At 36.4% G+C, this 14,883-nt stretch overlaps 1 protein-coding gene across 1 annotated transcript in view; it reads right to left on the bottom strand.

Annotated features, from left to right (window-relative positions):
* The window catches only part of LOC120625031, a 30,309-nt gene extending 15,801 nt beyond the window's left edge, over positions 1–14,508 (bottom strand). Inside the window, exons 1-4 of the mRNA XM_039891941.1 lie at positions 14,398–14,508; positions 6,445–6,673; positions 3,878–4,040; positions 3,449–3,514 (exon numbers count right to left, since the gene is read on the bottom strand). Of these exons, the coding sequence (XP_039747875.1) occupies positions 3,449–3,514; positions 3,878–4,040; positions 6,445–6,673; positions 14,398–14,404 (465 nt within the window). The 5' untranslated portion in view covers positions 14,405–14,508. The remainder of the gene's footprint in view (positions 1–3,448; positions 3,515–3,877; positions 4,041–6,444; positions 6,674–14,397) is intronic.
* Between the last annotated feature and the right edge of the window lie 375 nt (positions 14,509–14,883).

The raw sequence follows: 14,883 nt of genomic DNA on the forward strand, positions 1-14,883 counted from the left end.
ATTGATTGCTTTTTCGGACTTCATTTAGTAGGAACTCTATGACTTTTTTAAGTTTTCACTAGCAAACTACCGGACATAGTCTCCTAATACGAGAGCAAAGAATGATTTTACTTAGACAATTTGCGACAACCGACATCACATAATATCCGAGTAGACTCAGAAAATCCTAGCAGTAAGCGAACGGGAAAACCCCAATGACAATTCAAGCGAAAATATCATTTTCACTTGATGTATCGCAGTCAGCACAGCATTCTGGCGTAAAGCCAATAATAATGAGTAACCAAAAGCTACCTTAATACTTCCGAACATAATTTGGTTCATTTGCCAACGGCATGTAGCCTGACAGATAAGAAACCTGGCACAAATCGCCTTGTTTTTATATGGAAATTTCAATGGTACGGTGGAAATAAAAGAGGAACTGCCTGATTTATGTGACGAGACCAATTTGTCAGTGTAGGTACGAGTATATGCGTTTGGAGATAATGTACAAAAACGAAGCTTCTGCGAATAGTGAAACCTCCTCATTTTTTTCAATACTGCTACGAAGTCAAGGAATCTTATATTAATAATTCGTAGGTTATGTTAATAGTAATTACTTTTACTAGAAGTTGAAGCGTTGATAGTTATTTTTGACTAGTAGTTACAGTTTCAGCCTGCTTCCGGGGAAACCAAACTAAACTTAACCTTTCGTAGTTATGTGTGTCCCTATACATAACTTGCTTTAACGCTGAAGGAAAATATCGTGAGAAAACCGGCGTGTCTAAGAGTTGTGAGAGTCCCATAGTTAATTTTATTAAAGGAGTGAGAGTTTTCCGCACTTGGCCAGTGTGGTTAACTGGGCCTAAACCCTTCTTCTTCTGAGAGGAGACTCGTGTATTGTAGTGGGCTGGTAGTGGGCTTTTAATTTTTTGATGATGGAGTTTAAATATTCAAAGAATACGTGCTCTCTCAAATCATGCAAGTACCATCAATTTATTTAAATTTACATGCATCAGGGACTAAAAAGATGAGCAGTAATAGATTAGTTCATTATACATTATCAAATTAGACGACAGACTATTATAAAATTAGAATTAAAATACTAAAAAAAAAAATTCAAACTTAATAATTTTATAAAAATAAAAATGAATAATTTTTTTTTGTAACATACTTTATGCACATACACTTTCCACTTTTATCGGCTTCGTACGCTCAGGTTGCCTTTAAAAGATCACTTTGAGTGATAAGGCTGCCTTTAGACCCTAGCACTAAGTACTATTACTGTTTTCTTTGTATTTTTCCTATTCTAATCTAATCACATTATTAAATATTTTTAACATTTTACGGATTTCTTTGTCAGCAAAAGCGTATTTATGTATGACATGATAAAACAGATCAACCATGAGTCCATAAGCAAGCCCATATTTTAACCACGCAACTTTTGAGTTAAAAATAACATCGGTCTTTCAATATAAATGTGGTAAGAATTTCTCGGGGGTAAAAATGTAAGCATTTCACATCGGTTCACATTTTGACGGAAATAAAATTGAAAACGTTGCATTCACTTTCACCTTGAAGGCTTTCAGGTTGAATCCTTTCAATGTCATGACGTCAACAAGCAAGAGAAATTCGAAGCGAACGGCAGAAAATATTAAAAAGCGTTGCACTTTGTAGGTTTGAAATGAATATAATAAGTATAGACTTGTGCTATTTTTATTTGAACTATTTTTGCTCGATGTAAAACTTCGACAAATTTAGTGTAACGTTAAGAAATAAAATCATGACTATCACCAGCCTAAATAATATCTCACTGTTGCATAACCCTCCTATCTCATAAGAGAAAAAATATAGAGCAAAGTTGTTGAGGAAAAACAATTTTTTTTTACCTGCCTTGAACGTAACATTTACACATATCTATAAAACATATTATTTGTGAACAACTACGGAACAGTGCCTTGAATTACATAAACTTAATTTTAGTCCTACCTATTATAAAATATAGAAAGGCTTCGACAATTTTCGGAGTTCACGAATTAAATTTAAAGATTCTCTCGGATAACACTTACGAGTCAAATAATGTAAAATTTTGTCGTTATTTTAAATTATTTAAACACGCGTTTTTTTTAAATATATAGACTAGCGCCTAGCTGCAATCACACTAAGATTGGGCTTGCTTGCCCAGAAGATGCCTATTCACTCTTGATTTGAAGGTACCCAGAATATAGATTCATTCCATTCCAGACCTTTGCAGCGCGTATTAGAAAGGAAGAAGCAAAGCGCTTCGTACGTGATGGTGGTATTTCAAAAACGTGCTGGTGCAAATTCTTTGGTGTCTCGCAGTTCGATGGTAGAATGGAGATAGTTTAACCTAATAGCTTCTGAGCACACTCTCCGAAATGTATCTTGTAGAATACCGCTAGTCAGGCAGCCTTGGTATCCATCACAAACATTTTTTTTTTACGACTATACACACACCGCCATCTAGTCCCAAAGTAAGCGTAGCTTGTGTTATGGGTACTAAGATAACTGATGAATATTGATGAATATTTTTATTTTTTATGAATAATATAAATAAATACTAATAATATACATATAAACACCCAGACACTGAAAAACATTCATGTTCATCACAGAAACATTTTCCAGTTGTGGGAATCGAACCCACGGCCTTGAACTCAGACTAAGCAGGGTCGCTGCCCACTGCGCCAGTCGGCCGTCAAACATTACCATGAAGTATTACTGTGCATGAACGTATAGAGCCGTTTTATCTTAATAAATGGACTTTCACAACTGAAAAGAAGAGACGAGAAAGCGAGTAACCAAGACCGGTTACTCGCTTGATGTCATCAATCAACCTAGCGGGGGATAATAAAACGTTTCGTTTGTCGATGCGAGATCAGTGAATCGAGCCCTTCTGGATGCCCATCGTTTTTTCGAGCTGAGATTGCAACCCGTTACCTTGTTAGAAGTTCTAATTCTTCTTCTCATTTTTGATTTGACCACGTAAGTAACATAGATTTTCTTCAATACGCTACGTTCAATTACGTTACTTAATTAAATTATCGGATGCTGTAACTTGACTACAGTAATGTTTAAAGATACAGACGTGAGGTAAAGCTAAAATAGAAGGTTTATTTGAAACATTTTTTATCATTGAATATTTTTGTCCAAACTATCTGAGTTTCACCTTTGTATATTCACAGAGTTTCATTGAAATATTCCAATGGTTTCTTCGTTTTTTGTTTTAAAACATCGACGTCATCGTTTTAAACAAGAAGCGGTGACCGTGCAAAAAAATTTAATGATGTCGGAATAAATTATGTCTACGCGCTTAAAATTTTAAAGTTCGGGTTTAATTTTTTCTTCTTTTGTTTTTATTCGCTGTCATAAAACATAATTCGTCCTTCTTTCATTGGAGCCTTACTAATACTGTCAGTATACAACTGTATTGAATAATAAGTAAGTGTACATTAATATGGATAATCCGAGAAGCGATGGAAAGATATCTGATAGTATGACAGTAGTTTCTTGGAGACTGGGAAGGTCACTTATGGGATGCCACATTTGTTAATAGCTGCATTACACTTCACGCGACCTCCTCAAAGTGCGGTGCGGTTGCTACCAGTGCCGAGCAGGCAAAGAGGCGCAAATATGAGTACTTCGCTTCCTTCCTCGCCTTTAAGGGTAGCCCGCGGGAGTTGGGGCTAAAGGTCCTTTTATAAAAGCCACTAAGCGGTACCACGTGATCTCTACAAGAGATCTATGCCCAACAATTGACGTTCTCGGTTTGAGATTATGATGATAAAACGCACTTTATTAAACACATTTCGTCCTTCAATGCACGCTTCGTGAATCTTCGCTTTAAGAAGTCGGTTAATTTTTTTTAATAAACGCTTTATTTAAAGATTAATCTATACAGATGAGTGCAGTCGTTGAACACTTTGGCCTTCTTGCAAACGTCTTGCTTGTGCTGCGTGGCTTCAGCACTCTCAATGCATGCGCCTCCTCTGTCGTCTATCATGTGACGAGTATCTAGCTGGTGTGCTTGGCGTACACGTTTCCTAGACAAAAAAAATACAATAAACCTTTTGCACTCGATGAATCAGGGTGATATATCGTCAGAGCTCAGTAAATTGAAAAACGTTAAATAATCATCATCAGCCCTTTACCGGCCCACTACGATGCACGGGTCTTCTCTCAGGATGAGAAGGGTTTAGGCCGTAGTCTATCAAACTGACTCAGTGCGAATTGGTAGACTTCACACGCCATTGAAAAAATTATGCAGAACTAACTCTCAGGCGTGCAGGTTTCCTTACGATGTTTTGCTTCGTCGTTTAGAGCAAGATATATTTAAATTTGTTAAATAAAGATAGATTATTGTGAGTGGTGACTGCGGATCCGTTTGCCTTATCGGTTTCTACGCGACATTGTACTAAAAAGCTAAAGCGCTTGGCGGCAAGCCTTGGACGGTACGGTAGTAACTAGCCACGGCCAAAGCATCCCACATGACCAGATCAAAGAGAATTAAAATATGAATTACCAAATTGCCTGACGCGGGAATCAAACAAACCCGGTCCCGGACCTCCCACATGAAATCACAACGCTCACCGCTGCGCCAAGAGGTCGTCAAAGAAACCATAAAAATAATATCATGATTACAAACTTGTTTTTTATTTAAAACAAGCATAATATTTTCAATCTCTATTACCTTTTATCCACTATTAATGTCCCATAGCGCTACACGAGCTTTCACTTTCTTGGAAAGAGGGGTTTGAAACATAGTTTCCTTAGGGCGCTCCGCTCTTTAGTTATACGTATCAGAAACGCGGATAAAAAACGTTCCAATCAGATTGAATATAAACCACATAACGATTTCACTGTTCACAGCTTCTTGCTCCATAAAGCATAAACGAAAAGCATTTAAAGTTGTCTGACTGTACTGGGACGGCAGTCTTTAGCGAATCTTATTTCTTAAATTAACCGATAAGCACTAAGAGTGATGGCTTAATGTGCTCTGCTAGGAAAAGTATTGAAAATTGCCAATTCCCTAACTCTTGAGTGTAACTAAGAGTGACTAAATGCAAAAACCCAATAGCTGAAAAAACTCGCCCAACCCGGAAATTGAATGCAGGACCTCTAACCTGTAGGCAGACAAGAAGAAAAGAAGAAGAAACACTTTATTGTACGTATAACATACAGGAAAAGAAACAGTAAGAAGTATACAGTACACAATGTAGACATGTAAAGGCGGCCTTATTGCTGCAAGTAATGTCTTACAGGCAACCTATGTAGGTAGGACTTACAGCAAGAGAACGGGATAGTGCCAAGAGTGTTTGATAGATATACAATATACATAAATACTAAAGATACAAATACATATATAATTTCAAATCAAATGAAACGACGAGGCAGTAAGGAGAGGAGTAAAGTAGAGTTTACTTAATCATTTAATAATAATCTTACTGCATCAGATCGGTCCCGATATCGATCTTCACAGTATCATCGCTAGCATTTGATACTATTGAGTTAGCAACTTGTTTAAACAGTTTGTCTATGCCAAACTTGTTGCTAGTTTACCCCCCAACCATTTGAAGGTCAGACGGAACTAGTTCAAAACGCAAAGTTTGTTAACTTAATCGTTTATATAATAATATGGATGATCCTTAAGGCGCGGGGGCACAAATTCCTGAATATAAGTAAAAGATTTCAGGAATAACTTCGTCGTCCCTAAACTTGGTCAATAAAATGGTATTTTCATGATTTACCTAGACGGGATATTTTCCCTAATAGTGAATTAGTTATATTTCCTGCAGTAGATGCCTCATAAAGTAAACTATTGCTCTAACCAGGTTGCTACTTAAATATTTTCATATGATAATGTGAGATGGTGATAACAAAAAGAACAACCGGCTAAGTTTTTTGTGGGCTTCTTCGTAGACCAGAGCACGTTTGGAACCCTCGTAGCTTTAGTTTTAAGTAAACGAATGTAGCTATCGCCATCATGACTCACAACTATGTACGAATTTTGTATGTAATCAACGCATCAAAAGTGCCATCTATGTGCCTATTTGAATAAAGAAATATTAGACTTTTGACTTAAACTAGTAACACAGTTCTGACAAGCTAGGAAGAGGAAGCGAAAGATGATATGGACAAAATAAAATGGCCTCCAGGTAAATAAGAGAAAGATACAAAAGCAACGTTCTTCCAATGAGATAAAAAACATTTTTTTGCTTGCAATATGGTTTCTAAAATAGATGATGCACTAATTAATATTAACATAATAATTGTCATTAAAATGGTACCTTTAAAATATGAGGCACTTTAGTTTTTTATTGTCTTTGTTGAGTTTGAAGATACAAACATAAAGAAAACCCTGGTGACGCTGATTAGAGATTTAGTATAACTGTAATTTTGTAGTAGACAATTGGAAATGTATATTATCCCGAGAAAAACAAGAGATACCTGTAAATATCTAAGTTAATTTGTCCAGTCCCATTCATGATGCCGAACTTCTTCAAGACACAGTAGATGATACAGGACTCATCGGAATCTTGGAGCTCAACCCGTTTGCCTTTCGGGAACATTTCATTAAGGCACTGTTCAGCCATCAAATCAGACATTCTTTCGTGAGCGTACATTACTGAGATCTTGGCGTATGCCGAGCAGATGAGCAGGCAAAGGAGAAATAATTCTGGAACAATTGTGAAATTGTTATCACATAGTTTATCGTTGGCTTTTGCATACAATCAATGCCAGTCTCTTTCTGGACGTAACTAGGGTCCAGTCTATTAATGCACTACTTAAAACTGGGCAGGCGAGGTCGGAAATGGCAGAGTCTAACTTAACTACACCGGTCAATACCAAACATCTGCCTGTGTCTCCTAATTGGAAGGGGCGTAGTGCCTAATTTTTTTTTAAATATACTACGACATTGTACACATCGCCATCTAGCCCCAAAGTTTGCGTAGTTTTATGAATAATATACATTTATACAGGGAAAGTTAATACCCATTTTAGCAGTTTAGGAATATAAACTTTCATCGCATTCGCTATGAGTTATGACTGAGTCTCGCCCATTGCTGCTTTGGTTTCGCAACTTGTTGAATTAAGTTTGGTAACCTTGGCTATTTCAGGATCTCCTCGCCTCTGATCACATAGAGATACTCCGAGTCGAGCTCTCTCCATTGCTGAGTGCCTAAGATTAACAGGCCCACTAACGACAATATTAAAGAATGGCAAGTAAATATATTAAAGCGGATCAAATTATATTATTCCGTTATTATCTATCGTTCGTTAGTTACAAAGAGTATTAATTTAATAGTAATGCAATATATCTGTTAGAGGATGTAACTAATGGCTGCTCGAACGTTACACGTACATTAATGGTTTGTGGAACCAATTACCGGACGAAATATTATGCCCACCCATAACAGCCTCCCGTAATGACAGATTGACTGATACACGATATCTTATTCGATTTTAGTGAATATAAAACGAGTTCATATATTAAAATGTCTGTTTGTTTTAGATGTTTTTATCATTATTTTGCACGCAGTAGTTCATTATCATCATCATCATATCAACCCATTATCGGCAACTACAGAGCAGTCTCCTCCCACAATGAGAAGGGATTAAGGCCGTAGTCCATCACGCTGGCCCAGTGCGGATTGGTGGACTCCACACACCTTTGAGAATATTGTTTTAAAACTCTGAGGCATGCAGGTTTCCTCACGATGTTTTCCTTCACCGTTGAAGCGATTGATATTTTATTTTTTTAAAACACGCATAACGTGCGTGATGGGATTCGAACTCGGCCCCCTGAAAGTGAAGTCGAGCTCCTACCCACTGAGCTATCTCCCACTGGTCACTTCGCAGTATTTACCTGGAACTTTTTCCCCAGCCAAGCAATCACTATTGCTCATTAAAAGTTGCTTAAAATCCTCACCGCGTTCTCATAGGTGTGTGAAGTCTGACAATCCGCAATAGGCCAGAGTAGTGGACTACCCTAAATCTATCCTAAGTCTAATTTTGAGAGTAGACTCGTGCCGTGCGTCGATAATAATTATGTTAACTCTGATTACTAGCGGGTCCCATTCATTAATCTTAGCCTATTTTTATCCTTCTTCTGGTTCAAGGCCTCTTCTTTCATATTAGATTTTGTCAGTTGATGGACTAAATAAATGGCCAACCTGACGGTAACTGGAAAACCATCTACACATCTAGACACTAAAAGTTTACTCTTTTTTTAATGTAACAATTGATGGACCAAGCAGATGGCAACACTTCGCAGGGCATATATTATATAAGGAACACATCCACAAACGTGCCGCCCGGTGTCCATAAGCCGGAGGCGTATAAACATGGTGGTAGTACTTCTCCGGACGAGCTCTGTCACAAAAAGCTCTTCTACTACTAGACTTAACGCGTGGCTCTCCTCCGACTTTTTGGTTTTACCTTCTTATTTCTCATATCAAATTTTTTCCATTTTATCACGTTACTTTCATTTTACTTATTAAAGCATATCTGATTCATAACTTTTAATGAAAACATTTTTGTATTATTTGAAGACAACTTAGTATTTCTTAATTAAATCTATGTTAGCCTTTTTGATGAAAGAAACGACGGGTTAAATAAGTGTCGGTAACGTTGAAGTTGCTTTAATTAAAAAAGAGAGCAACTTTTACATTATAAACACTAGTACTGCCCGCGGCATCGCCTGCGTGTATTATTACACCTATAAAAAACAGCCTGTAATAACTTTGATACATATATGTATAAATTGCTGCTTTTGTATAGATGACGATGTTAATATATTCCATGTCCTAGTCGTGCCTCTATGCGAATTAAGTTCCGGTACGATGTCGCGTAGAAACCGATAAGGGCTATTGTTTAAATATAACAAGCATACTCCCTAACAGGTTAGACCGTTCCCACCTTTGAATGCATCATCATTTACCTAAAAAAAAAATCTAGTCCCCTTCAAGGAATCAATCTAAACAGTTGAATATATATATATATATAGGTTTTTGCTACGAAGGACGCCATGAGCTTGTATGTCTCGAGTTTTTCTTTTCGTAATGTTCTCGAAGACATGTGAAGTCCATCAATCCACACAAGGCCATTGTGGTGGGCCGGTAATGGTTTGATAATATTGATGATGGGAATGACGACCATTTACAATTTCAACTCATGGTGTTGCAATCTTAAAGGGAAGGTACACGTAATGACCGATAAAAGAAAAACAACTTACGATATATGAAAATTGATAAATCGTTTATTTGGAAAGTACAAAATAATAAATAATATCTATTAAAGATCATTTCAACACTCAATCCTCACTGTCTCTATACGAAATGACGTACAATTGTGTACAGTCATTAAAAACTTTCGCCTTCTTGCACACATCGTGATCCAAATTCATGCCATTAATATTCTGTGCGCAGGTTTCACCGACATCCGATATCAAGACCCTTGGATCATAACGATGGATCGCTTGCACCCGTCTGTAGTAATTGCGTATGTTTATAATACCATCGTTGGACATGATCCCGAACTTTTTCAACACACAATGTATGATACAGGGTATATCGTTCCGGTCTATGTGGGGAGGATACTTGTAAAGGTTACGAGGATACATTTCTGCGAGGCATTCGCTGGTGATGAGATCACTGTTCTTGTCACGTGCATACAGAGTTGATAGGGAAGGCTCCGTGTCCAAATTATTTGAGAACAACTTATGGCTGTAGCAATCTATTGCAACTCCTAGTGATATCGTAATAAGGATGTTTAGCACTGAAAACGAGAAGTTGCGAATGTTTGCATGTAGGTTAATTATAAATAGTTTTAACGTTTGGAAAGTAAAACTTAACTAAAGGTAGGTTACAGGCTGTCTTACTAAAGAGCGATCTTTTCCAGACAACCTTGACTTAGGTATTACCTTGGTAGGGTAGCGTGGCCTTATTAAAGAGCGTCAATCAGTCATTCAACATCGTTATTGTAAATCATACTAGGTGTATGGGCTTTAAACTTTTCTTCATATTTCAGAGAGCACATTAAACCGTCATTATCGCATACATATAAGTTGTATAAGTCGAGTTACTAAAAATGGGCCATAAATATTACTTATAGATTCGTGGCAACCGTCATGTCACTGCTTCGTCTGCGCAACAATTCCTTTTAAAGAAGTATTGGTTTTTTTTCAAAAGCTCCTTTCTATTTTATTATTTTTCTATATATTTTCTGCATTGGTCCTAATTATTTCAAATTCTAAAATTAAATTTCACATCTGCCGTTGTTCCCGTGGCGGCATGTTAAATAAGTGTACATTTAATTAATTCGTTTTTGAATCGAAGCTTACAGGTCGACCTCCCACTTGTCAGACCACAGAGGTTACCAAAGGAAGGTCGTCAAAAAGAATCATCATCATCATCATCATATCAACCTATTACCGGCGTGACAAGAAAGAAAAGAAAAGACCAGTGCCCTGTAGTGATACAGGGCACTGGTCTTTTCCACCAATGGGTTAAGGCCGTAGTCTACCACGCTGACCCAGTGCGGATTGGTGGACTCCACACATTTGAGATAACGCAGAACTCTCAGGCGTATAGGTTCAAGATGTTTTCCTTCACCGTTGAAGCAAGTGATATTTTAATTGCTTTAAAAGGACATAACTTGTAAAAGTTACAGCTGGGATTCGAACTACGCCTCTGAAAGTAAAGTCGAAGTCCTGGCCAGTTATCGCCGTTTCGATAATATTAAACCACCGAGAATATCTTTAGTCTATAAAAAATATTCAAAATTCAAAATTCAAAATTCATTTATTTCAAGTAGGCCTAATATAAGCACTTTTGAAACGTCAAGTCTGTCTGTTTGTAGTGATTCTACCACCGGTTCGGAAGGCAGATTCTACCGAGAAGAAGCCGGCAAGAAACTCAGCAGTTGCTCTTTTCCAACATTAACAATTTACATTTTGCATTTTAACATTCATTTTTCTATCTTGTGAGAGCTGAAAGCGGAGCCGAATGCTTCCAAGCAACCTTGTCATTAAAAAATTCATCAATTGTATAGTAACCTCGCTGTATTAAATGTGTTTTAACAAATTCTTTAAACTTGTGCATTGGCAGGTCCAAAATCACCTTAGGAATCATATTAAATATAAAAGAAAATCTACCTGGGACATCAGCTTGTATGTTTATGTGCGTATTTCAGAAACGTGTTATTTTTTAAGCACCCCCGAATTCCATTAACACGAAAAGTATGGAAGGATCATTTCGTGAACAAGTTTCGTATTTCCCGAAAGTTGTACGAGGGAAAGCTTAATAATTTTTGCCCTTCCCGAAAATGTGTCGTGATTTACATTTCAAAAGGTTAATTGAAAAGTTTGCCTTGCTTGACCTGAGTTTTGTGTGGGTGTAATGAAAACAATTTTTTCTATACTAAGCTCTGTCCTCGGCGGCACCCGGGTTTAAATTTCTATTTCCCAAATTATTTTATAAACACGATCGATGCTACGTGAAACCAGAACGAATTAATAAACTCACTTTCGCATTAATTGTAGGATTTTTGGGACAAAAAGTAATACCAAATCATATGATAACGACTAAGAGGTAATATATCTTTTGGCCGATCTTTTGGCCGTATGGGTATCAATACTAGAGTAAATAAACTGTATCGATACTGCACCCTAGATATTCATATAAAAAAATCCCCACTGAAATAATGTCATGAACATTCGGTGTGAATTGAATTCAATTGAAATTATTTCTAAAGAAGCATTCAATTGTTTAAACTAGATTTAGTAGCACATTTGTAAAGTTTTGTGGAATTTGAAACTCAATACGAAGTACCTGAAGATGTTCAGTCATAAGAGCATTAGGATTTGTATTCTGTGCATTCTTTCGGGATAAAAAGTACCCTACGTCACTCTCCGGTCTCTAAAATATATCTATCTATGCAGTCAATCACGTTAATCTATTGCTCTGATGCTGTGCGATGAAAGGACAAAACAACAGATCGACATACAAACTTTTACTTTTATAATGTTAAGTAGTAGCGATATGAATATTGGGAAATATTTAATAACGTCTAGTTTGGTAACTTCGCTTTTTAATTTAACTTTGACAGACTACGGAGATTGGGATTTTATTGGTTTTACGTAGTGATTGATCTATGTTAACTGCTTTAGAAAATAATAAAAAAAAAACCGTTTTGCTTTAATCATAATCCTTAGGCTTTTGTGCGCGTCCTCCTACCATAGGAGAGATGGTATTGGAGTCTCACCATGCAGCTACAATTTAGACAGTTAACTTCTGATAATATAGGCCGGGGAGATTTCTAGTTTTAGAGTAGGCTTTCGCGATTATTAGCCGTCGGTCCCGCGCCCGGGACCGACGGCTTAGCGTGCTTTCCGAAGCACGGAGGCAACATAAAGCTTACTTCCTAACTCCAAACTGGTGTTCAAAACTTATTGCCAGTAATCCATAAACCTATATATGACTGCAATAATTTGAACGTTAGAAGCAAAAATAAACTTGCAGTGCAGTACACTAGACTACACAAAATAAGCAATTCATTTAAAGGAAATTGTACACAAATTAACAATAAATTACCGGTTGATATCTTGGGGATGTCACTAAAGAAGTTCAAAGTTCGTATTAAGCGAAAGCTTATAGAAAAGTCCTATTATAGTATAAAGGATTACGTAAACGGTAAAAAAGTTTGGGTGCAAACAATTGCTCTAACCAGGTTGCTTCTTAAATATTTTCTAATGACAATGTGAAATGGTTATAACAAAAAGGACACCCGGCTAAGTTTGTTGTGGGTTTCTGCTTAGACCAGGGCGCGTTTAGTTTTAAGTTTACGATTGTAGTTATCGCCATCACTACTCACTGTTATGTACACATTTTGTATATAATAACGCATCAAAAGTGCCATCTATGTGCCTATTTGAATAAAGAAATATTTGACTTTGACTTTAATAATTTACGGGCTGACCATGCCATGCTTAGTTCGAATATGCTATCCATTAAGCCAATGAGATATTTTTGTTTATAGTCACCATAAAATTTATTTGATTTTTCACTAAAAATCATAATCTAAACTCTCGGATTATCTGTACTACCAATACGCTAATTGCTTACACGGTACTTGTATGCTAGTGACAAACAAGTACCGTAAAAAAGATATTAAGATTGCATTCCATCCATCATTTTATCCCGTTATTTTTAAGGAACTGTTCCACTGATGCGCACAGAAATGCCCGTGTTTAATGAGATCACCCACTGCGAGTACAAAGGAAAGTGGTTGATCATGATATTGTCAAACGCGTTGCCAGCTAGAATACGATGTTCATTTAGCTTCTACATATGCGCCGATCAACAACAGCATCATCCAATTCAAATAGGCTTTTAGGTAGAATAAAAGACAGAATAGGCATGATGATAGTAACAAAGAATCGCTAAAATATTTTTTTTACCTCATAATATATATTTCATGTTTTATCAAATCGTATTTTTATTTATATTCGAAGTAAGATTATTAAAAAAAACTACAAAATTTATCCATCTGCCATGACAGGTGAAAAGCCGAAGAACACCGCTCGCCGCTTGATCTGTCATCAGAACGCAAGCTATCTTACGCACTTACGGTGCAGAGCATGGGTATGCAAAGTTATTATTTTTAAATCCCGCAGAGAGGATTTCGTGAGTTTCCGAAATACGATATTATGATCTATCTTTATACAAAATAGGTGCAGAGATTAAGTCAAACATAGGTTTCAAATAAAAACACTATCAAAATTAAATAAAAAAACTAATTTCATTTATTTCAAGTAGGCCTAGTTTATAAGAACTTCTACTACTACTTTAGAAACGTCGAGTCAGTCTGTTTGTAGTGACTCTACTACTAGTTCGGAATACAGAATACAGACAGAGAAGAGCCGGCAAGAAACTCAGCCGATTGCTGTTTTTCTACATCATTTTATAGTTTGACAATCTTTGAAATGTTTTCTATCTTGTAAGAGATGATAGCGGAGTGGTCTGCTTCAAAGCAGCCTTGTCGTTAAGGAGTGCAAGAATCGTGTAGTACCCATGTTTTATTAAGTACAATTTTAATGCATTTTTAAAGGTAAAGGTAGATCTTATTATATCTTATTATCTTATCTTATACCTTCGGTATCATGTTATAAAAGCATACACCCATCCCCACAAAGGATTTACATACTTTTCTCAGACGATATACGATATCGCATTTGTAATATTAGTTCGGATACTGGAGTCAACATTCGTGCACAGTGTAAGATTAAGTAGCGCATTATGAGTTATGAAACCGCACAGCTAAAACGCTCAGTGCCACGGAGCACAACCTGCGCAGCAATGGAACAGCACCTTTATGTAATCAGATAAAAGTTCTACTTACTTTCCATTTTCAATTCAAAAATTTTAATTAATACACAAATTCACTTCAAAAAAGCGTACATAATTCCACGTGAATCTTATGCAATCAACTGAAATTCGCTGTGCAGTCGTCGAATTGTGAGTATTGTTTACCGATTTCAATTCAAAATGTTTTATATACTTACTTACTGCGAAAATTTGGAAAACAATTACGCATTGTTCGAGAATGAGTCGATAAGAAAAGGAAGAAAAAAATCGGTCAGTGTTTGACAGCCAGGTGGTTTTTCATAACTCTTACACTTTTATATTACGTAGCCAGGCATTCAAATATAACAACAACTTAATTATAAAATTATTTTTACATTTGATACAAAATGTCAGAAAATTAAGGTATCAAAACTGTGAAATTAACTAACAATGTCAACTTAAAATTAAATAATATAAAGTAAACCAAAATATAAACCTTTAGTTTTACATATTCGTCAACTGAATAAAACTGACAAAGCAT

This window comes from Pararge aegeria, chromosome 7, assembly GCF_905163445.1.
Source record: "Pararge aegeria chromosome 7, ilParAegt1.1, whole genome shotgun sequence".
Classification (NCBI taxonomy): Eukaryota; Metazoa; Arthropoda; class Insecta; order Lepidoptera; family Nymphalidae; genus Pararge; species Pararge aegeria.